Genomic DNA, 23673 nt, shown 5'->3' on the forward strand with positions numbered 1-23673 from the left:
ACTTTCGGATGAATATTTGCAATATTTTTAAAAATGTATTCAAAAAACCTTGGACAGAAAAAGGTCACTATTTGACAGGGTGTTCAGAGACCCCTCGACTCGGAAGCCCTCCTTAACTGGTTCAGAGAGCCTCCTCCCGGTCTCCTTACCTCCAGCAGGAACTCCCTGAGGGCCAGGAAGCTGGGCCTGTCTTCAGGCATCTGGGCCCAGCACCGCCTCATGACCTGGTAGATATCCGGGGGACAGTCTTCTGGCCGGGGAAGGCGCTCGCCCTCCTTGTCCACTTTGTGGAGGATCTGAAGGAACCAGGAGACCCAGGGTTACCGACGGCTGGTAGATGGAGTATTACTCTGTCCACTCACAGGTGTGATCTGGTGCACCAGTACCTGGCTGCCGTTGAGCCCAAGCCAGGGCTCCTGTCCGTGGGTGAACATCTCCCACAGGGTGACCCCAAACATCCAGGTGTCAGTAGCATGGGAGAAGGTCCTGGTCTTCAGGCTCTCTGGGGCACACCTGGACAACATCCACACATCTAAAGATCCACCTTCCATAAACACCTCCATCAATCAGCAACCCATCACCCACAAAACAGATCCACCTCAATAGAAGTAAGGAGTGGACGGTTCTATTAAACTATGAACTATAGTGACTGAACCATGGTGTTTAATAATCAGAGATCATGAGAGTGAACGAGGAGACACAGACTTATAAAGAGAGAAAGACAGACGGACAGAGAGAGAGAGACAGAGACAGTCTGTCTCTGACAGACAGAGGGAGAGAGAGACTATGGCTTTTATCCTAACTAATGAAGCTCCATGCGTATGTAGTATAGTATGTGCATTATAGTAGTATGTGTAACCCACCAGGCGAATGGCACCTTGCGGTGCTCCTGCATGACGTAATGCTCGTGGTCGGTGGGCAGCACCCGCATCAGACCGAAGTCTCCGATCTTCACAAGGTGGGCCGACGCCAGCAGGATGTTCCTGGGACAGGAAGTCAGGGTGGAGGGAGACAACAGCGTGGGGACATGGAGGTTCACCACAGCACTTAATTTGATTCATTAAATGTGTGTGTGTGTGTGTGAGTGAGCGTTTTACACTGCCAAATATGCAAGTTCTTATTTGAAACTCACTTGAGATGGTCCCCCCCCCCCCCATGTGAAGGACTGAGATGGTCCCCCCCCCCATGTGAAGGACTGAGATGGTCCCCCCCCCCCCAATTAGAAGGACTGAGATGGTCCCCCCGATTAGAAGGATTGAGATGGTCCCCCCCACCTGGCTGCCAGGTCCCGGTGGATGAAGCGCCTCTGCTCCAGGTAGGCCATGCCGCATGTCACCTGCACGGCATACTGGCACAGGGTGTGGACCAGCACGGCGCCCTGGGAACGCACACACCGCAGACGCTCCAGCAGGGAGCCCAGGGGGGCCAGCTCCGTCACCTGGGAGGGGAGGGGGGAGGAGATCATGAGGGGAGAGGAGGGCGTTGAGGTGGAGGTGAGTGGAGGTTATGAGGGGAGGTGAGGGGTGAGGGGAGGTGAGAGGATGAGGAGGTCATGAGGGGAGAGGAGGGGGTTGGGCGTTGAGGGGAGGTGAGGGGTGAGGGAAGGTGAGAGGATGAGGAGGTCATGAGGGGAGAGGAGGGGGTTGAGGGGAGGTGAGAGGATGAGGAGGTCATGAGGGGAGAGGAGGGGGTGGGCGTTTAGGGGGGGCGAGGGGTGAGGGGAGGTGATAGGAGTTTATGAGCGTGTTTGTGGGATTGTGTGAGCCCTACCATCTTCATGGGTTGTGTGAGGACCACCCCGTACAGGCGGACCAGGTTCTGGTGGTCCAGGCAGTGCATGGCGTTGACCTCACAGATGAAGTCGTCCAGTGCGTCGGGCTGCGTCAGCGCGTCCGTCTTCAGACACTTCACCGCCACGCTCAGCTGGAGCCAGAGAGAGGGCAGAGGGGTTAAGGGCATCAAGCCCACGCTCAGCTGGAGCCAGAGACAAGGCAGAGGGGTTAAGTGGGTACCCCCCCCCCTCCATGTATTGCAAGTCCTCCAAATGCAATTATCAACTCTGAATAAGCATGATATGGGATATTTAAAGGGGGGTTAAGGGCACGTCAATGAGATGCTCAATATACATGAAAGGGATATTTAAGAGACAATACATAGACAAACAAGGACACACAATGACAAAGCTTGGAAGCACCAAATATAATAAAAATAGGTCAACACATGTTTTAATTGGCTATTGAGCAGACATCCATCCAGGTCACCACGGGACCTTAATGACAACTACAAAATGCATTTCCTGCAGAGTATGCGTATGCGGCAAGTGCTGTAGTGCAAAGAGAGCTTGAAAATATGTTTTATTAAAGCCACGTAGTTTAAGGAAACAAATGAAGTAAAACAAATAGCTAAAGCAATAAAGTTTGAATACATTTGAGATAAAATATAGAATAGCTGAGCTGTTAAAGCTTATACAGTTTGAAATGGTTGAAGATTTAGTAACCAGGAAAAGTGTTATTGATGTCACATCTTGTTAGTCGAGGCAAGATTACAAGATGAGTTGTACGGTTGGACTCCTTGGGGACTCTTTCATATGACATTTCATAACATGACGTGAAAAAGATCAATTAGTAATTAGTAAGTTGCAATAGTAATCCTGCTCCGTACGAGAGGAACCGCAGGTTCAGACATTTGGAGCCAATGGGGCGAAGCTACCATCTGTGGGCTTATGACTGAACGCCTCTAAGTCAGAATCCCCCCTAGATGTGATGATACCATAGTGCCCGGGCTATACGATTGTTCAAGGATAACCGACCCCTCCGGGGGCCGGCGCAGAACGACATTTGATACTGGCTTGGGGTGCGGCTGAATGATGTTCGCCCCTCTCCATGATCACACCACATGTTTATGAAGGACTGGGTGTTAAACCACTTGCATGCGACCTGATTCTGGGTCAGGGTGTCGCAAGTAGCAGAGCAGCTTTATGACTGCGATCTATTGAAAGTCCTCCCTTGATATGCAAGAAGCAGCTAGCCTCTGGCCATATAAACAGGGGTCCCCACACACGAACGCCCGATATATATATCCAAGCATGGCGATCACAAAAGCTGGGACCCGCCCTAGCCCTGGGGCACGTGACGTCATCATGTCACTCGCTCTAGCCTCAACGGAAGACCAACTGCGGCTATGAAATTAAACTATTGATTCTGAAAAGTTTAGATACAGTTGATACAAGTGTAAGATTGTATCTACTGTTTGGATACAGTAGATAAAAGTGTGTTGATTTCTTAATTTTTTGAATGAGGGTTAACAATTAAAAATTGACAGTTCAAAATTGACGGTTGAAAATTGAAAGTTACAAAGTTACAAGTGGTTGAAGTGTCAGAGAATGGGCGTTCGGCTCCACCGTCTTCCCATTGCCTCCATTGCAAAAAAATATATGTAGAATATCTTTAAATGAAAAAAAAATCATGGTAGCCTGTGATTCAAGCTAATCTGAGTATCTAGGAGAAAAAGGATTGAAAGAGTACCGTCCCAAACTTTGTATAGAAGAAGAAAGAAAGAAAGAATAAAGTTTAAGAAGAACAATGGTTGAGCGATGCATGCAGCACTCACCTAATAAAGGTGCAGGTTAAAGGTGAAATATTATGGTGTTTTCCCAAAAAGTAAACATAGTAAATGAGTTCCAAAAAACATGTTTTTTAAGCTGAATGAGCTGCTGCCTATTGCATACAAATGAGCTGTCAGAGTGAACCACAGCATGGAGAAGTGATTGTTACCTGGAGCACTATATCTATATATAGTATATAATATTATATTATATTATAATAATAATAATATTATATAATATAATATATAGGTATCTATATAATAATGTGCGCTTCGGATGATATCATGAATCATAAAGACTGCGTCTGACGCTTCAGGTACTTCCACAACAAGTAAAGACTCGTAGTGGGGGTAATCTCGGTCATGGTTGAGAAGAATAGGGGGAAAAAGGAACTTCGGCTTTTGTTCTCTGAAGTCCAGATTGAACTGTGACATGGAGGATAAAGGGATTGTACTCCCGGAGCTGAGCTGCCGGACTGCCGCCAGAGCTTCGGCGGCAGTCCGGCAGCTCCAGCAGGGGAGCTCGGAAGCAGTCCGGCAGCTCAGCCCGAAACAACACCCCAAATCCCAGGGAACGTGTTGTTCTCATAATGTATCCCCTTTAAGTTAATTGAAATGTTTATATATTTTTAATCATTGCAAGTCCTCCATATAAACAAGCAAGGACTTTCATACAGGCTAAAAAAATACAGATACTTATTTATATGTTATTGTAAATGATAAAAAACGAATGATATAAATGTAAAAATAAATGAATGTCATAAAAGAAGCACCTTGCCAGCGGGCGTGCGCCACTCTGCCCTCTTCACCACGCCAAAGGAGCCGTCGCCCAGCTTCTCGTACAGCGTCAGGTCCTGGTCCGAGATCAGGCAGCTCAGGACCGGCTGCTGCCCCAACCCCCCGTCCACCGGACCACCCAGCTGGGGTAGCACCCCCTCCCCGGGGGGGGTAAGCTTCCGGAAGGAGGAGGCCGGCTGGCCCTGGTGGGGGAAGTCTCCACCGTCCAGCCGCTTCACACTGAACACCTGCAGAGGAAGGGGCAAGCGACATCAATAATGCATGGCGAGAGAGAGAGAGAGAGAGAGAGAGAGAGAGAGAGAGAGAGAGAGAGAGAGAGAGAGAGAGAATGGTGCCCACAACTGACCCTGCCCTCGAGCTGCTGACTGAGCCCACCCTGGGTCAGCCCAGGCACATTATCATCGATACAGGGGGGGAGTGTTCTGGGCCCTATTCGTCGCTGTTTTTATGCTGATGCTTTTATTGTATCGAGCAGTCTTTATTTTTTAGTACTTCCTGTCGGACCGGAAGTGGCCATTCCAGAAGTGATACCGCTGACTACTACTTACATTAACACTAGAGAAATCGCATCTGCCACCTTCCTAGTCTTGCTAGCTGTATGATCGCAATGTTTGTAAGTACTGCAGCTTGTTAGGTCCTTAGCTACGCATCAGCAGCATTATTTTGGTTATTGGACCAACGATTTGTACCATTTTATATGTCGCCAGCTATGTTTTCCATATCAGTTTATCGCCTGTGGAGAGCTACAGTAAAGCTCCAACTTTCGTGCACTTAATTATTGCAATATGTTATATTGTGTTTTTGCATTTTGAGTGCATCCCGTTTTGTAACTGATATATAGGCCTATTTATGTTTGCGTTTCAGTTTCACTCTTTGAATTTGAGTAAACCTTCCTAATCGGCACCATGCTTCTTGGAGTTATTCATTATCAATTAGTTTAGCTGACCTGGATAGTGGGATTGCTGCTCAGATCCACCCAGACCAGTACAGTTATTATATTATGTGCTCAGAAATTTGTTACATTATCGATTTGGGTTTCCACATTATTGCTATTGGTGTAATTAAAACTAGAGGTTGAGAAAACTTTCTGTTAAATGACCAGCATACGTCTGTAGAGTTAATTATTTATCCACTATCTCTGAAAGTTAATGTAGCACTAGTCTGCATTGACCAAAGAGAAGAGGTGAATTGAGCAGCTTAGTTGAAATATTTTATCATGACAATTTATGATACATTGATTATTATTGGGCCGGTGTAGATAGTAGCATGTGTTTGTAGACCTATAAACTACAACAGTTAACCTCACAGCAGTCTATTTGTGATTGAATCACAAGACTAGATGGATCTACTTTGAAGGGGTAGCCCCTCCGAAGTACATCCATTCACAAACACACTGCCAGCAGCTAAACTCGGCGTGCTACATTGAAAACCTGCCAGGGTGGCCCTACTCAAATGTGTTCACTCAGATCCATGAAGGGTGCTCTTTAAGACCCTGGGGCGACTGAAATGAGACAGGTCTCTTAGTCAGCAGGAGCCGCTGACACATCGGGCCCAGTGAGAAGTTGTTATTAGGAGCCCCTACTCCGAGCGCCAAGCGGATTCCGTCGGACAGATATAAACAGTAGTCTGCGGTGTGTGGTTTCATGTCCAGACCAGACATGACATAATGCCCCAGACCTTCTTCTAAAGACGCTGCTATGTGTCACTGTGGCTCTGTTGCGCTGGGAGCCGCAGAGTGTGTGGAGTGTGTGGGTTTGTTCAAAGAGAAATCTACAATTTAGAAAAATTCTCAAGATGGCAATGTTATTACAATCATGCATGAATACACACGAAAGTAAAAGTGTCCCCATACACGCATGTACCCACGTAGGACACAGACTGTGTTTGTTTCTGTGTGTGTGTGTGTGTGTGTGTGTGTGTGTGTGTGTGTGTGTGTGTGTGTGTGTGTGTGTGTGTGTGTGTGTGTGTGTGTGTGTGTGTGTGTGTGTGTGTGTGCGAGAGCGCTCTCCATTCCACCCTACCTTGCTCATCCAGGACCTGCGCTTGCACATGGCTTTCCTGCGCTTCACGGCTTCCCACAGACGCCTCTGTCCTGTAAACAACACAACACACACGTCAGAATGTAGACCTCAAAATGAACACAATTGAAGTCACACAACAGGGACAGGGAAAATGACACACACACATTATGTTTTTATCCAGACGTTTTTTTTTTTTCATTGTTGTTAAGGTGGGGGTCTGTGCATCTTGCTCAGTGAGGCCTTCAAGTAGAAAGCTTTGGACATTGGGCTACAAATCCAGAACATTAACACTGGGGTCTGGGAATCAAACACAATGAGCACTATCTATAACCTATATATCTATAACCACCTACTATCTATAACAGATCGAGGCCAGACACTGCTGTGAAGCCAAGAGGAGAGGTGATGAGAGCTTTAGAGAGAGAAATAGACTGAGTGCAAATAGAATATTAGATATTACAAGAGAGGGACAAAGAAAACAAGAGCAGTGGGTGATAGAGGGGAGAGAGAGAGAGAGAGAGAGAGAGAGAGAGAGAGAGAGAGAGAGAGAGAGAGAGAGAGGGGGGGAGGGGGGGAAGAGAGAGGGAGAGCGAGAGACAGCACGAGAGAGAGAGCAAGAGAGAGAGAGAGAGAGGAGGGGGGGAGAGAGAGAGAATTTAGACTTCCAAAGACTTACTTCACACACACCCACCTACACACTCAGACACATGCATCACTTATACATACAAAGGTTCCCGCTGATTTATATAGCACATGGAAAAAGACTCCCACACACACAGGATGACAATAGCAGTTTAGGGTCGATTTCACTTGAATCTCATTATCAGTTATAAAGAAGTATTGAGGATCTCAGTGCTAGTGAATGTTTCAGATAATGTACGTGTGTAACTGTAAGGATCCCTGTCTGACTCTGTAAGCACACAGGGATTCAAACCTGTGTGCATACAGGAGAGTTCCTCCATGGTTAATGATAGATATTCGTTTTTTATTGATAGCCTAGGCCTTACTTTGAAATATGTCACAACAACAAACACCTTAAAAAACAACAATCCATACATACACAGACACATACACAAGCACATAAACATTGACAACACACACATGCTCCGTACCGGGCCGCCCCATCCCGATCTTCTCCAGGTCCTCGTTCTTCACGTAGTCGAAATGCGAGAGCCGCGTAACGTTGAGGTCGTCACGCACACGCAGGAAGTACTGCTGCAGCTGGACCTCCATCAGCAGCTCCAGCAGCCAATCAGAGCCTTCCTCGCACTGCATGCTGCCGCCCAGCTTCTACAGGCACCAGGGAAGGAGGACATGTTGTAATAAATTAATTAGGTTAAGGCTATGGTCAGACTGGAGTCTTCTACTGAACCCGATGTGAGCTCTTAATGCCAGGGAGAGACAGCTCTGCAAAGCCAGCCTCATTCTAACAAGCTCAACTCCAGTTTGTCTCCAGATCTAGTCTGGACCAGCCCCACACAGTTAGATCCAAGATTCACTTTGCAAATCAGGGAAATCAAGCAAGTGATGTAGAAGATGATCGTCCAAAATCAGGAAGTGCTGATAATTCTACAATGGATTTATTGATGTGATACTATTTATACCTTTCGGAATAGTAATAGCCCCTCTAACGAACTATGTCTCTTCATTGAGGTGTCCCAGCGTCACTTGTGACACTGGGACAGCGTGTGTGTTTCCATGATCACCTGAACCGGGCCCTTATCTGACCTGGGACCCACAAGAGGGCCAGACCCTACAGCCCTACAGCAGATGTGTGATACAGTAACTCTGAAAATAACTAGGTCAGACTACATCTCCAGTGGACAGTGGTCAATGTACACAGAAAGAAATCAGCTCTGATTCTGTTCCAAATGACAAATTGCTCCGGCGCTCACTTAACTGGTAAGGAGACATTACCCAATGACATGTTCAGTCACTGCCCATGCTATTAACTGGATGGTGTGCAAAGCCCGCACCAGACCCCTACAGGGTAAATGCAAGAAATACATTACCAGCCTGCACTTTTACTGCAATTACATGACTATTGACTATCTTTTCCCCATGGACTATCTCCACATCTCGGCGAGGACATCGTATTTTCATAAATAATAAAATAATAAAGTCAGACCCTCAGAAAGTTAAACAGAAAATCAATAGCCTCATTTAAATGGCTGCGACAAGCACTGTATAACAGTCAGTGTAAACTCAACTCTGTCTATTGTCTACAACTATTGGAATTAATCAGGATTTTTTTTAGATTGAAATTGTCGGGATAAAACAAGAGTGGTCAGCAAAATAAAGAATAGGCCTATGTTGGCGTTTTTGCACTTGTAAATATTTAATCGCGTTTTGAGCCTACACTCAGACTCATTCTTGCATGCAATTCTCTTGGATAATAAAAAAATTTAAACATTTGCAGTATGCAAATGATGATTCTTTATTCATTCATTGCACCGCGGTCGACCTGACGGGGATATTCTCTGATATTATGAATCTTAAAGAGTTCGTCTGGTTTTCCGACTCTCTGGTACTTCCACAACAAGTAAAGACTTGTAGTGGGGGTAATCTCGGCGATGGTGGAGAACGAATTGGGGGAAAGGAACTTTGGCTTTGACTCTCTGAAGTCAAGATTGAACTGCGACATGGAAGAGAAAGGGATTTTTGCCGTATGCAGACTTCGCCGAAGGAGCTCCCCGCCACCGGAGGAGCTCCCCCGCCACCAGAGGAGCTCCCCCGCCACCGGAGGACACACACGACACACACGCCGCCGGCGGAGCTCCGCCACACGACCGAGAGGTCGGAACAATGGAGCATCGGAAATATGACATGGACCCGAACTGACAGCTCTGCAAAAACGCCAACATAGGCCTATTCTTTATTTTGCTGACTACTTTCTTGAATGCTGCCTGAGTTTGTTGTTGCTAGGGTTTAATCCCGGGAAACGGGATTACCAGGAAATCAAGACTATTTCCCAGATTTCCGGGAAAGGTTATGATGGAAAACGGGAAATAAAATAAAATATGAAAATGCAATGATTGGGCGTCTATTGTTGTCATACGGTAACGTTGATGGTGGCGAAACTCGTGCCCCGGGAAAGGAGCGAAAAACACAGCGAAACGCTGATCTGTGTCCCCCTTGGGAGCAGGTCCGTGGACCCCAGCCACACCGGGCACAATTTAACTTGGAGTGATTAATCCCGTTTGCAGCCATTTACAAATCTCAACAGGAACAGATTGGATTTAGTTTAACAGAATGGTTTAGGAATCATTCAATGTTTTACTTTAACAGATTTTGTTTGTTTTTATAATGGAGGACAAGTCACAGACAATCCATGTGGCATTTCAAAATTAGCGCTGCGACAGATGTCATGCAGCAGAATTGATCGTTGCAAACTGTGTTGACGGACATAAACTGTGTTTTTTTGCCCTAATAACGATACAAATAATAAAAAGGTTCCCGGGAAAGGTTTTCCTTTCCGGGGATCAGATTTATCAAATTTTCGGGAAAATATTAAACCCTATGGGTGACGTAAAGAGGTCAGCCAGTGGCTCCATTACAACTAGTTGAAATGGGTACAGCGCCACCTATTGTACCGGGGTATGACATGCTTCTGCCAATGATTCTATTTTCTTACCGCCATGTATACTCCGACAATTGCAGTTGTCCGATTGAGGAGCATAGTCGAACTATGTCTTTAATCTGATTTAAGCTGTGCATGTCAACGTACTGAGTGACATTGCCAGGCGTGCCATGCCGCGACCGAACTGGCTTGGTAGTGTAAAAATGCCAGATAGAGAGAGATAGAGAGGCAACATGTCCATGGTAAGGAATGCCTGTAGCCTGGTCAGAGCCATGACCTGCATCAGCTCTGTTCTCCTCCACATCCTGCTGCAATAACAACAACCCTCCCTGAGGACAGCTCCAGCCCAGCTGGGATGTCGCGCGCGCACACACACACACACACACACACACACACACACACACACACACACACACACACACACACACACACACACACACACACAAGCATGTCCAGGCATACAAGACCAGACAAACACATCCCATAAAACGACATGAGGCAACCCGGTATTAAAGTACACATACACAGTACATTACATAATAGACTATTAGGAATAAAATCTAAATTGGAATATTACTCTCTCACAGACACACACACACAGACGACAGCAAAAGGCTGAGGCAAAAGCAGAAAGAGTCCGAAAAACATCACAGAGAGACAGACAGTGCTAAAGTAGTAAAGAGATGTACTGACTGATGGAGACACACACATACAGCAACATGGATGGTCGAACAGAAAGACAGGCGGACAGACTTACTCTGTAGATGTGGAAGTGTGCCAGGAAAGACTTTTTAAGCTTGTCAAATCGCCGCATCTTGAGGTTGTGAGGATCGATCTAGTGAAGGACGGTGTGTGTGTGTGTGTGTGTGTGCAGGTCCCACACTTCAACCGGTGTCTATAAACAGACAACCTCCTCCAAGACCCTGATCTGGAAGGACACAAGAACGACTGGCTCTGCTCCTTGAGGCAGACCCCTACCGTCCATCCTGGGAGGAATCCTCTGGTGATCCCCAGTCTCTCAGCACACTGGAGAGGGGAGGAGAGAACGGCCCTACTCCTCCTCCTCCTTCTCCTCCTCCTCCAAGGCCAAGACAGAACCGAAAGGGCAGGAGCCCCGAAGTGGGAGGGGGCGCAGCAGGGGCAGGATAAAGGGTTCAGAGGTCAGGGGTGACGTGTGTTCTCAGCGTGTCAGTGTTGAAACCAATATGCGTATGTGTGTGCTAGGAATGTGCTTGTCTGCTACGTGTGTTTGTGTGTGTGCTACGTGTGTTTGTGTGTGTGCTAGGTGTTTGTGTGTGTGCTAGGTGTTGTGTGTGTGCTCGGTGTGCTAGGTGTGTGCGTGTGTGCTAGGTGTTTGTGTGTGTGCTAGGTGTTTGTGTGGGTGGTAGCCGTGTGTCCTCTCCCAGGCGGTGCTCGGACACACTGCAGCCCCGCCAACTAGCTCCTCCTTTAGTCTCTCCCTAACTCTCTCTCTCTGCCTCACTCTCCCCTTGACTCTCTCCACAAACCGCACGCGCACACACACACACACACACACACAGACACACACAGACATACACACACAGTCGACTGAGCGTGTCGCGCTCCGGTCTGTTGGTTTTTTGTCCTTCCGTCTCAACTGGCACTAAAAATAGGAGGGAGAGAGAGCGAGAGAGAGCGAGAGACAGACTGACAGAGAGAGAGGCGAGGCACAAGATGGAAACGGAAAGAGAGGGAGGGAGAGAAAGTGAGACGAAGGGAGGGGGAAAGAAAGAATGAAAGAGATGGAAGGAGGAGGGGAGAGAGTCATAAACAGAAGACAGAGAGAGAAAAATAGGTAAAGGGGAAGATAAATAGACAGATGTCCACAGTCCACAGCCATGTCCACAGTGGCATTGAGCCATGGTGGACATGGCTCAATGCCACTGTGTCCGAGAGGTATTTTAAGATCCTGCATGTTGATTTGAATTAGGATTGTGTGTGTGTGTGTGTGTGTGTGTGTGTGTGTGTGTGTGTGTGTGTGTGTGTGTGTGTGTGTGTGTGTGTGTGTGTGTGTGTGTGTGTGTGTGTGTGTGAATCCAGTCTGGTGCTACATATAGCAGTGTATTGTGTGTATCTATTTGAGCACATATGTGTTTATTTGTGCGTCCATGCCTGCACAGCACACACAAACAAATCTTTTTTCGGCTCCATCACTTCTTCACCTTCCACCATACCCGCTTTCACCACACACACACCCTTAGTCACACTCACATGCACACACTCCTACACACGTTCACGCACACACACACTCATACACAATCACACACTCTCACACACACACACCAGTGGCGGCTGGTGGTTTTTAAAGTGAGGGAAGAAGGACTGTGTTCATGGTTGCCATTGGCCTGCTTGCAATGTTAGTGGCATATGGTGGCATAAGTACATGAGACTCAAGTTGTTTCAGGGTGTTTTGGGGAACTACAAAATAGCAGGGAGGGATAATTATGTCAATTGATGCAAATCCACCAATGGCAGCATTGGACTTTGAAAGCTGGTGGGCAGCATGTCTTGGACTACAAGGGCAGAAGGAAAGGATGCAAAGCCAATTAGTCAAATCAGGCCTACTCTTGATTTGTAAAACGAAATAAAAAAATCTGGGCCCAGCATTGGGCCTATTTTTGCCCTCAATGACTGAAGCTATTGCTTGTAATTGGCTATGTTTATTTCCAGCTACAATTGTTTTAAGAAAATTGCCATTTAAGTGCATCATACTCTGAATCATTCACCAACATCCTTTCCACAATATCAAACAGAATGGTCAGAGTAACAAACAATTAAAATAACAAAAACATTACTACACAAAGTTTTGCATGGGCTGTAAGCTTAACATTGTTTGAGGCAAATGTGGATGTTAATGGGTGTTTCAGAATGTTGGTCAAGGTGTTAAGCCGATTAAGATTGAGGTACTTCATTTATAGATCAAATCAATCCTCCTCGCGGGCTCCGCAACCCGGCCGCGGGCTTCGCAGCTCGGCCGCTGGCTCCCCAACTCGGCCGTGTACCGCTCTGTGGAAACGAGGCATACGACTGAGCGGGTTTGTTGGTTCTCGTAGCCTAGACTTGAGGGGATAACCCCTCCCTCCAGGGTGCTACACAGCCAGGGCTCCTGCTAATTGGTTCATAACGCAGCCATAGGCTATGAACAGACGGAGGCAGGATCCAGTATGGAGCCAGTATCCTGTCATAATTGAAACCTGAAAAAAATAAATAAAATTCAAACATCTGCAAACATGATTTTGTGTTCTATTTCATCTTCTTCATCATTTGCAGCAACACGTTTTCAAAGTTAGAATTTTTTAACAAACAAAATATTTCCCCAGCACATTTGCAGTTTCAAATCGGGCACTGTTCTACCAATGTATTACTTTGTTTCCCGGTTTTTAAACCTTGTAAATGGGATTCTGCAAACAGGTGTTCACAGGCATGTCGTTATGGGTGGGCCTGACGGACCTAGGACCACCCACTGGTTAACAGGCCCACCCAAAAATGTCTTTAAAGAAATAATGTTATGTATTTTAATTTTCTATGTATATATTTTTTTGAAGGCTTCTGAAATGCTTTATTTTTGCAATGCAGCAAACTTTGTTGATATTGCTGCTTGATCCGATTTGCGTTAAAGTGTCATGGTCTGTCTGCTTCCTTATCTTTTTTGGTGTGTGTTACGGCCTTGAGCCGACCGCATTGTCTCCCCTCCCTCCCTGCATGCGCTACCCCTCCTGTTTTCCCCCAAAGCAGCTCAAGTGGGCGGGTCCTTCCATCCCCTGATTAGCCCTGGCGGCTGAGTGGTGCGGGGCCCAGCCAACCAAAGAGCGACAGCGCCGTGGAGGCGTATTAAAGCCTGATGTGCCTTACATGCGGTGGCAGACACCTGTAGGGAACAAAGGCGTGTAGTCGCATTCTGTTGAGCGCAAGAGTTTGCATTTGTGTGTTCCCAGATTTGGGCCAGGGTAAGAGGAATCTCTCCTATACTGATTTTGTTCACTTGCACTCCCATTTAGGTTTTCACTGTTTAGACACACTAGGTTTAGGGGGTGCTGATCATTTGTATTTCTGTTTCGTTATGCTAGAGTAGCCAGTTAGGTTTTGTTTTAGGACTATTCGTGTTTAGTTATTAGATAGGTAGCTCCATTCTATTTTAAGGAGTTCTCTTTTGGTTATATTTGTTTCTTTGCTTTGATAGCACCTAACGGCCCTTTTCTGATGGTTGTTCCTTTCTATTCCTTTGTTGGATTGTAATAAAGCACAATAATTACAATCCCAATCCACCGGGTTGTGTGTGTTACTTCCCTTTCCCCCCCATAACGAGTAGGGGTCGTAACATATGTGGGGTCTCGTCCGGGATCATAACCCGTTAAAGGGGTCCCGGGATTGTGTATTTATTATATTTCCCTTGGAGTAGTGGGTATGATTATTTGATTATTGGTTACGTTTATGGCGACAGGGTTTGATTTGCATGTGTTTTTGGCCAACCCGTCATATGAAAGCTTCAGTAGCTGTAGGAACAGGAAGGATGATCTTGTCCAAATCACAGTCCATTTCAGCTTGGGGCATTCCCGGCAGATCCTTAAAAGGGATCTTCAAGGATTGGTACTTGGCGAGTTACTCGAACGGGAGCTTGTCATGCTGCCGGCGCCGGCAGTGCCGACTGAGCGGACGGGCGCTCGTGGAGAAAAGGACAGCCTGGCAGGGGTACTGGCAGGGGAGCCACCGAAAACTCCCGTCACGATGCCCAGGTACAATCCTCTCTCGACAGCGAGCACAGGCTCTATACACGAGGCCAGACTTAAGGTCCGCCTCGCCCGCCTCCGGATTGAGGCCGAGGAAAGAGCTCAGAACTGAGAGGTTCAGCTCAAGCTGGACATTAAGCGGCTGTAAATAGAGGCAGAGACGGCTGTGTGCCTCCGCGAGCTGGAACTGGCGTCTCAGAGAGAGACGAAAAGGGGCGTGGTGGTCGAAGCAGATCCTTCCGCCTCCTGACCATCGGTATCTGCTCCTACATTTGATATTAATAAACATATTGCACTTGTTCCGGTATTTAGAGAGACGGAGGTCGACTCATATTTTTCGGCGTTTGAACGCATCGCCTCGGCTCTGCGATGGCCCAGCGAGGTTTGGTCGTTGATGTTGCAGTGCAAAATACATGGCAAAGCTCAAGATGCTGTGGCTGCGCTCCCGGTAGAGGAAAGCCTCAATTATGAGCATGTAAAATCAGCCATACTCCGTGCGTACGAACTAGTACCGGAAGCATATCTGCAAAAGTTTCGTACTTATAGAAAACCGTCGGACCGGACATATGTTGAGTTCGCCAGGGAAAAGGGAACTTTGTTTGATAAATGGTGTTCGTCGTGTACGGTGGCCGACTACAAATCTCTACGAGAGATGGTGTTAGTGGAGGAGTTTAAGAGGTGTCTGCCCGATCGTATTGTGGTCTATTTAAATGAACACAAGGTTTCTTCTCTCTCCTGTGCAGCCGTGCTGCTGACGAGTACGTGCTCACGCACAAAGCTGCATTTGGCCCCCAAACTGGCAGCATTTCTGATGGGAGGAAGAGTTCTGCTCAGGACAGACAAGTAACAACGTCCGGAAGGATGACAGAGTGTTTTTATTGTCACAAAACTGGTCATGTTATAGCAAACTGTTTAACACGTAAAAACAAGGAAAATGAGAAACACAGTTTGCTCCTCCTAAAGGGATAGGAATAATAAAGGCAGGACGAAATTCCCCTAAAATTTCAGTCACAGCGACAACCTTGATGTGTTTTAAACCTTCCACTTTTGATGGTTTGGTGTCCCTGGCTTGTGATCCTGCTGACAAGCGTCCGGTGCGTATTCTGCGAGACACAGCTTTTTCGCAGTCTGTATCCTCTCCTCCGTCCTGCCGTTTTCTGACCAGTGTGCATGTGGTTATGGTTCTGTGTTGCGGGGGGTGGAAATGGGGTATGTGCTCCGATCCGTCCTCCGTGTTTATGCCCAGTCCGAGCTAATCTACCCCCTGGTACATCTCAATAACTCTGTTTTTTTCTGCCTGTGCTGTGTATGCTTGTGTTGTCCCCCCTGTCTGTAATACCCCCCCCCCCCCTTCTTTGCCTGTAAATGTAAATGTGTCCTGCTTGTACTGTCCCCCTGTCTGTAATACCCCCCCCCCCCCCCCCCCTCTATGACTTTGTAATTTGCGACTTTGGGTATCTGAAAAGCGCACTATAAAATAAAGATATTATATTATTATTAATCACCGGCTATTTCCCCGTGTCTGTCTGTCTGGAATTGCCTATAGAGGGTATTAGTTTCCTGATGGGTAACGACATAGCGGAAGGAAAGGTGACTCCTTCGCTGGAGGTGTTAAATGCGCCCCAGAACATCGAGTCTGGAAAGGTAAATCACGGCAAAACAGCTCGGTATTCAGCGTGTCAGATTACTCGTGCACAAGCCCGAAAGAAAACACAAAAGAAAAAGACACTGGAAATTGATCTATCTTTACGTGATACTGTGCTAATGTCAGTCTTTACAGATCATAATGAAAAATATACTGCGGCTGACACCCGTAGTGACAGTGCTGCGGGACCTGAGGGTCCCGACGCACCGGTCGGTGACCGTCCGTCTCTCCCAATGAGTCGGGCTCGCCTAAGTGAGGCGCAAAAGGCTGACCTGTCATTGAAAAAGTGTTTCTCAAAAGGTGGTGCGTAACAGCCACGCAACTGTCGAACGGATAGCCTATTACATGGAGGAGGATCTCCTGATGCGCAAATGGTCCCCCTCTGTAGCCGCTGATGCAGAGTGGAGCGTTGTATGCCAGGTAGTTGTGCCTGCGGAGTATAGAACGCATGTATTATCAGTGGCGCACGAAAGTGACTGGTCCGGACATTTGGGCATTAACAAAATGTACCAGCTAGTGTTAAAACATTTATTTTGGCCCGGAATTAAAGGTGATGATGTGAAATATTGCCGCAGCTGTCGCGTGTGCCAACTCGTTGGTAAACCAAACCAAGTTGTGCCAACGGCTGCCCTGCATCCAATCCCGGTGATAGGTGAGCCGTTTGATCGAGTGATAGTGGACTGTGTTGGTCCGTTGCCGCGGACAAAAAGCGGTAAGGAATATTTGTTAACGATGATGTGTGCTGCTACCCGGTTTCCCGAAGCCATCCCTATGCGTAAGATTGCTGCTAGCTCGGGGGCGAAGGGTCTTACAAAGTTCTTCTCCACATTTGGACTCCCTCGCACGGTTCAAACGGACCAAGGGACTAATTTTCAGTCCAAACTATTTAAACAAGTGCTCCAAACGTTAAATGTGCGGCACGCTGTTTCTAGTGCATACCACCCGGAGTCGCAGGGCACACTAGAACGGTGGCATCAAACTTTAAAGTCGATGCTGCGTAAATATTGCATAGAAAAAGAAAAAAACTGGGATGACGGAGTCCCGTTCGTATTATTTGCGGTCCGTGAAGCCGTTCAAGAATCTTTAGGATTCAGTCCTGCCCAGCTTGTCTTCGGTCATACACCGCGTGGCCCGTTGCAAGTTCTGCAGGAGAAGTTTTTGTCCACAGAAACCGCGTCTGGGACAAACGTGTTAGATTACGTTAGTAAATTTCGTGAGCGCCTGCACGGTGCTAACGCCATTACCTGGAAAATGTTGGCTGCCTCGCAAAGTGCCATGAAACTGAGGTTTGATCGGCGTTATTACCGGTTCCCGGCTCATTGTTGTCTGCCAAATTCTCCGGTCCGTACGAGATCCGAGATCGCCTCAGTGACTCTGATTATGTTATCAGCACCCCAGAACGGCGTAAGAAAACGCGAATGTGTCACGTGAATATGCTAAAAGCTTATTTCACCTGTGAACCCGTTACTCCAGGCACAGCATTAATGGTGACCTCCTCAGCTGCACCTGCTCCTGAGGTTCACCGTTCTGCTGATCCACAAACAGCTCGCCTATCTAATTCCGAGATGCTGCAGGAGCTCCCGTCTCGCTTAGATTATCTCTCCCCCGGCCAACAACAGAACCTACTTTCATTAGTGGCTAGGTTCCCGGGACTTTTTGGTGATGTTCTGTCCCAGACCTCGGTATTGTCCCACGATGTCGATGTTAAGAACGCGCGGGCCATTAAGCAGCATGCGTACCGCGTCAACTCTGTCAAGCGCTCGCTAATGAAACAAGAAGCAGAGTATTTATTACGACATGGTTTCGCCCCCGCCCCAGCTCTAGTCCGTGGAGTTCCCCATGTCTGGTCGGCACTAAACCAGATGGTTCCCCGCGCATTATCACGGATTTCCGCAAGGTGAACAATGTAACTGTCCCCGACTCCTATCCGTTGCCGCGGATGGAGGATTGTGTTGACAACTTAGGCACCGGCCAATTTGTCAGTAAACTGGACCTGTTAAAAGGATACTGGCAAGTTTCATTAACAGAGAGAGCATCCAAAATATCCGCTTTTGTCACCCCGGATCACTTCCTCCAGTACACGGTCATGGCGTTTGGCATGTGTAATGCGCCTGCTACGTTTCAGCGCCTAGTAAATGTTGTGTTATCGGGTGTATCAAACTGTAATGCTTACCTGGATGTCCTCATTGTGTACACTCGCTCATGGGATGAGTATGTACAGGACGAGTGTTCACCCGTCTCAGGGGCGCCAAGCTCACCCTCAACCTGGCCAAATGTGACTTTGGTAAGGCCACTGTCACTTATCTGGGTCGACGGGTGGGACAAGGTCAGGTGTGGCCTGTCGAAGCCAAGGTCTCGGCCACCTCAGCGTGTTCCAGTCCCACTGACAGGAAGGCCCTGCGTAGTTTCCTCGGCATGGCCGGTTATTACCGCAGCTTTTGCTGAAACTTTTCCTCAGTGGTCCATTCGCTAACCAATCTGCTAAATCCAAAAGTTGAGTTTGTCTCGACAACAGAGTGTAAACATGCGTTTGAGAGTGTAAAGTCTCTCCTCACTCATGCCCCTGTGCTGGCTGCCCCTGACTTCACAACACCCTTTAAACTGGAGGTGGATGCCAGTGCAAAAAAAAAAAAATATTTGACATCCATCAGGCCAACTACTCCATCATTGAGATGGAAACACTTGCCTTGCTGTTAGCTCTCCAACATTTTGAAGTATGCCTCGGGTCTAGCTCGTTACCAATAGTGGTTTATACAGACCATAATCCGCTTGTGTTCCTCACGCGCATGTACAACCAGAACCAGCGCCTCATGCGCTGGGCGCTGGCTATGCAGGATTACAGCCTGGAAATTCGGCACAAAAAGGGGAGTGAAAATGTGGTAGCTGATGCTCTTTCCAGGTTATAGAAGAAAAAAAAAAGGGTAACGTGGTATTATTTGTAATTTAGAAAATGTATTTTGATAGGCGTTGGCCGCCATTTTAAGTGGGGGAATGTTACGGCCTTGAGCCGACCGCATTGTCTCCCCTCCCTCTGCATGCGCTACCCCTCCTGTTTTCCCCCAAAGCAGCTCAAGCTGAGTGGTGTGGGGCCCAGCCAACCAGAGAGCGACAGCGCTGTGGAGGCGTATAAAAGCCAGATGCGCCTTACAAGCGGTGGCAGACACCTGTAGGGAACGAAGGCGTGGAGTCGCATTTGCATTTGTGTGTTCCCAGATTTGGGCCAGGGTAAGAGGAATCTCTCCTATACTGATTTTGTTCACTTGCACTCCCATTTAGGTTTTTCACTGTTTAGACACACTAGGTTAGGGGGTGCTGATCATTTGTATTTCTGTTTCGTTATGCTAGAGTAGCCAGTTAGGTTTTGTTTTAGGACTATTCGTGTTTAGTTATTAGATAGGTAGCTCCATTCTATTTTAAGGAGTTCTCTTTTGGTTATATTTGTTTCTTTGCTTTGAGAGCACCCAACGGCCCTTTTCTGATGGTTGTTCCTTTCTATTCCTTTGTCGGATTTTAATAAAGCACAATATTACAATCCCAATCCACCGGGTTGTGTGTGTGTTACTTCCCTTTCCCCCCCCCTAATGAGTAGGGGTCGTAACAGTGTTTCCTGTTTTACTTTGGTATCTCTGTCTTGTTTCTCCCCATGTCCGGTCAAGTTTCCCTCCTGTGTGAATACTGCTCCCTCCCCTAATGTGTTTCTGTTACGCCTCGTCCCGCTACACGGTCCAACACCCACCTCTAGCGGCGGCAGGGCGTAACGGATTCTTCTTCCCTCAAACCACCTGTCGGCAATCCGCAATCTACGTTCCTTATTTCAGTCTGGGATCCCCAGTCTGCCGTCGCCAGTTCGTCATACACTTCCAGCAATTCTCCAGCTACCTGCCTGTCTACCCGCTACCGGACCTCCGCCTGCCCGACTACTCGATCCTCGCCTAGCTCCCACCAGCACGATCGCCCTCCCGGTTCCTGACCCCCGCCTGCCTGACTACCCGTCCACCGTCTAGCCCGTGACCACCTGATTGCCAGCCCGTTACCAGACCCCCGCCCGCCTGACTTCCCGAACGCTCTTCGAATAAATTCCTTTGCCTTTACCCTGTCTCCGCCTCCCTGCGTCCTGCACTTGGATCCCAGTTACCCATACCATAACGGTACGAACTGGCCAAGATGGACCCAGCAGACGCAGAGGCGTTCAGGGGAATGATCGCTCACCAAGGGACTCTCCTGGGCCAACACGATCAGGCCCTGCAGGAGATCTCCACCGCCCTCCGTGAGTTGACCCACGCCGTCAGTTCTCGACCCTCCGTCGCTCCTGAACCAGCAGCCCCAGTTCCGGGTCCGTCGGCTTCTTCCCGGGAGCCGACCATCCCAGCCCCCCAACGTTATGGAGGGGACCTAGGATCCTGCCGGTCGTTTTTAATTCAGTGTTCCCTAGTTTTCGAAATGCAGCCCCAGACCTACCCCACCGGGAGGTCTAGAATAGCGTATCTGATCGGTTCGCTGAGTGGCGAGGCTCTCGCGTGGGCAGCGGCGGTGTGGGAACGCGGGTCCGCGGTTTGCTACGACTACAGTTCCTTCACGGACGAGATGCGGAAGGTCTTCGATCACCCGTTCCGGGGCAGGGAGGCCTCCCAACGTCTCCTGCAGCTCCGCCAGGGATCCCGCAGCATCTCCTCCTTCGCGGTCGAGTTCCGGACCCTCGCCGCTGAGAGCGGCTGGGACGAGGAAGCGCTCCAGGGGGTCTTCCAAAATGCGCTCAGCAGTGAGCTGAAGGACCGTTTAGTCTCCTGGGAAGTACCCACGGGCTTAGATCATCTGATTTCCCTCGCGATACACATGGACAACCGTTTGCGCGAACGTCGCAGAGAGAGAAGCGCACACTCATTCGCCACGCCCCCCTTCGAGTCACCGGTCGCAACGCGGTCTCCCCTCCCGGTTGCCGTTCCTCCTCGCCATGTGGGGACCCCCTCCCCCGAGCCGATGCAGATAGGACGCACACACCTTACGCCCGAGGAAAGGGAGCGTCATATGCGATCGGGAGCCTGTTTTTATTGCGGAATTTCGGGTCATCTTATTTCCGTATGTCCCGCCCGCTCGGGAAAAGATGGGCTCGTCAGTAACTCGGGGGTTACTGGAGAGTCGCTCTCGGAATCCCTCGGTCTCCCGCCCCCTCCTTGAAGCCGTCCTTTTGTGGCGAGACCATTCTGCCACCCATTCTGCCTCGGCCCGCTACACGGTCCAACACCCACCTCTAGCGGCGACAGGGCGTAACGGATTCCTCTTCCCTCAACCCACCTGTCGGCAATCCGCAATCTACGTTCCCTATTTCAGTCTGGGATCCCCAGTCTGTCAGCGCCAGTTCGTCCTACACTTCCAGCAATTCTCCCGCTACCTTCCTGTCTACCCGCTACCGGACCTCTGCCTGCCCGACTACTCGATCCTCGCCTAGCCCCCATCAGCACGATCGCCCTCCCGGTTCCTGACCCCCGCCTGCCTGACTAAACGTCCACCGTCTAGCCCGTGACCACCTGATTGCCAGCCCGTTACCAGACCCCCGCCCGCCTGACTTCCCGAACGCTCTTCGAATAAATTCCTTTGCCTTCACCCTGTCGCCTCCCTGCGTCCTGCACTTGGGTCCCAGTTACCCGTACCGTAACAGTTTCAGCTGTTACTCGTTGCGTGCCCTGTGTTTGGTATTTAAGCCCATGTTTTTCCTTTGTTACTTGTCGGATCATTGTTGTTTGTGGTGAGTTGTGTCCTGTGTGTTACCGGTGTTACCTGTGTTCTCGTGTTCCTTGCCTTTTGCGTTAATAAATTATCCTTTACCTGAACTGTCTGTGATTGGGTCCTACCTGCCTGCCTGCCTGCCTGCCACCCGCTAACCGTGACACAAAGGGGCTGTTATCTTCGTGGATGAACGTGAATTGGCGGTAGGCTATTGTATTATCTTGTAGCCTAGGCTACAGTTGAATGCATCTTCTTTGTATAATAGGCCAAGGTCAGTCTGTTGCTAATGATATCGAAATATTGTTAAACTTAAAACAAATAAACAGAATTCTGAGATAGTTGGCCTCATGTTATACGAGCATATCTAAACTATGTGGGAAATATTTGATTCCTGACGACTTTTACTGTCATAGCATACTAGACCTGGTCTATAGAGTGACGCGCTAAAGCACAGCCAGGTATGGTGCGCAATTCCAAAGCGCTCTTCTTTGGTCAGAACCAACAACCAAGAGACATTTTTACACTCCCGGACCCTACACACACTGGCGGTTTCTTTTTGATGTAGGCTAAATGCGATTAAGACGTTACGCGGTTCCAGAGAGGGGGGGGGTGGGGGGGCGGGCTTGGGTACAGGTGTTGCTGCGTTGTCTCTACAGAGACAATGACGCAGCGATATCAACATGATCAGTTAAAACTGGAGAGACGGTGAAATCTGCGAGCTGCTGACCATCATGGGAGAGAAGGTGATGCAGTCGCATTTAACAAAGATGTTGAAAGATGGTGCGATTTAGGAGAAAGACGCAGAGGAACGTTCTTTACGAGGAAAGGCCTAAGGAGCGATCGCTGATAGGTCCGTCCTATGCACCGAAACTTTTTACAATGCAACAAAATATTTAAGTGCATCAAGCTATTCAAATCTCTTAGGCACAGATAATATAACAGTAGATTAGTCAGTCATTTGTATTAGGTTAAACAGGGATTTGATAACATTTTCAATTTAAGGATCACCCACAATTGGTCTAGCCCATCCACAACTGGAATCCTGGCGCCGTGCCTGGTTGTTCATACATTGAGAAATACGTTTTGAAAGGTTTAATTTCTTTTTTTTTTAAACAAGATGGTCAGCAAAATGGTCCGGCCTACAGGAAAACAAGATGGTCAGCAAAATGGTCCGGCCTACAGGAACATTTATTTTTTTCCTTTTTTCAGATCAACGTTTTGAGACCTTAGACCAGGGGTCTCAAACTCGCGGCCCGGGGGCCAATTGAGACCCGCGGGATGATATTTTTTGGCCCCCTACTTGACATCAAAGTTTAGTGTTAGTGCGGCCCGCGCATTGTTGTCAAACGCACATTTTTGCTGAGTCGCTTGCCACGCTTTTTTATCACTTGTGATAGGGTGACCAGATGTACCGGCAAAACCGGGACAGTCCCAATTTTGAGTTGCGTGTCCTGAGTCCAGACAAAAGCCAAAGGACGCTAAAATGTCCCGGTTTTCCACCAACCACTATGAAATGTCCCCTGTTGTCAGCGATTACATTGCCAACGTGATCTA

At 48.2% G+C, this 23673-nt stretch overlaps 1 protein-coding gene across 6 annotated transcripts in view; it reads right to left on the reverse strand.

Annotated features, from left to right (window-relative positions):
* Positions 1-23673, reverse strand: part of tnk2b (tyrosine kinase, non-receptor, 2b) — a 54280-nt gene that overhangs the window by 22884 nt on the left and 7723 nt on the right. For 4 of the 6 annotated variants that reach the window (XM_060059903.1, XM_060059905.1, XM_060059901.1 and 1 more), the window contains exons 2-9: positions 7535-7712; positions 6423-6493; positions 4377-4628; positions 1771-1923; positions 1275-1438; positions 864-983; positions 387-513; positions 150-296 (exon numbers count right to left, since the gene is read on the reverse strand). In XM_060059903.1, the coding sequence (XP_059915886.1) occupies positions 150-296; positions 387-513; positions 864-983; positions 1275-1438; positions 1771-1923; positions 4377-4628; positions 6423-6493; positions 7535-7712 (1212 nt within the window). Of the gene's footprint in view, positions 1-149; positions 297-386; positions 514-863; positions 984-1274; positions 1439-1770; positions 1924-4376; positions 4629-6422; positions 6494-7534; positions 7713-10759; positions 11663-23673 lie in introns of those variants that run through there. The other 2 variants (XM_060059904.1, XM_060059907.1) reach the window with 2 other exon arrangements.

Source organism: Gadus macrocephalus, chromosome 8 (assembly GCF_031168955.1).
Source record: "Gadus macrocephalus chromosome 8, ASM3116895v1".
NCBI lineage: Eukaryota > Metazoa > Chordata > Actinopteri > Gadiformes > Gadidae > Gadus > Gadus macrocephalus.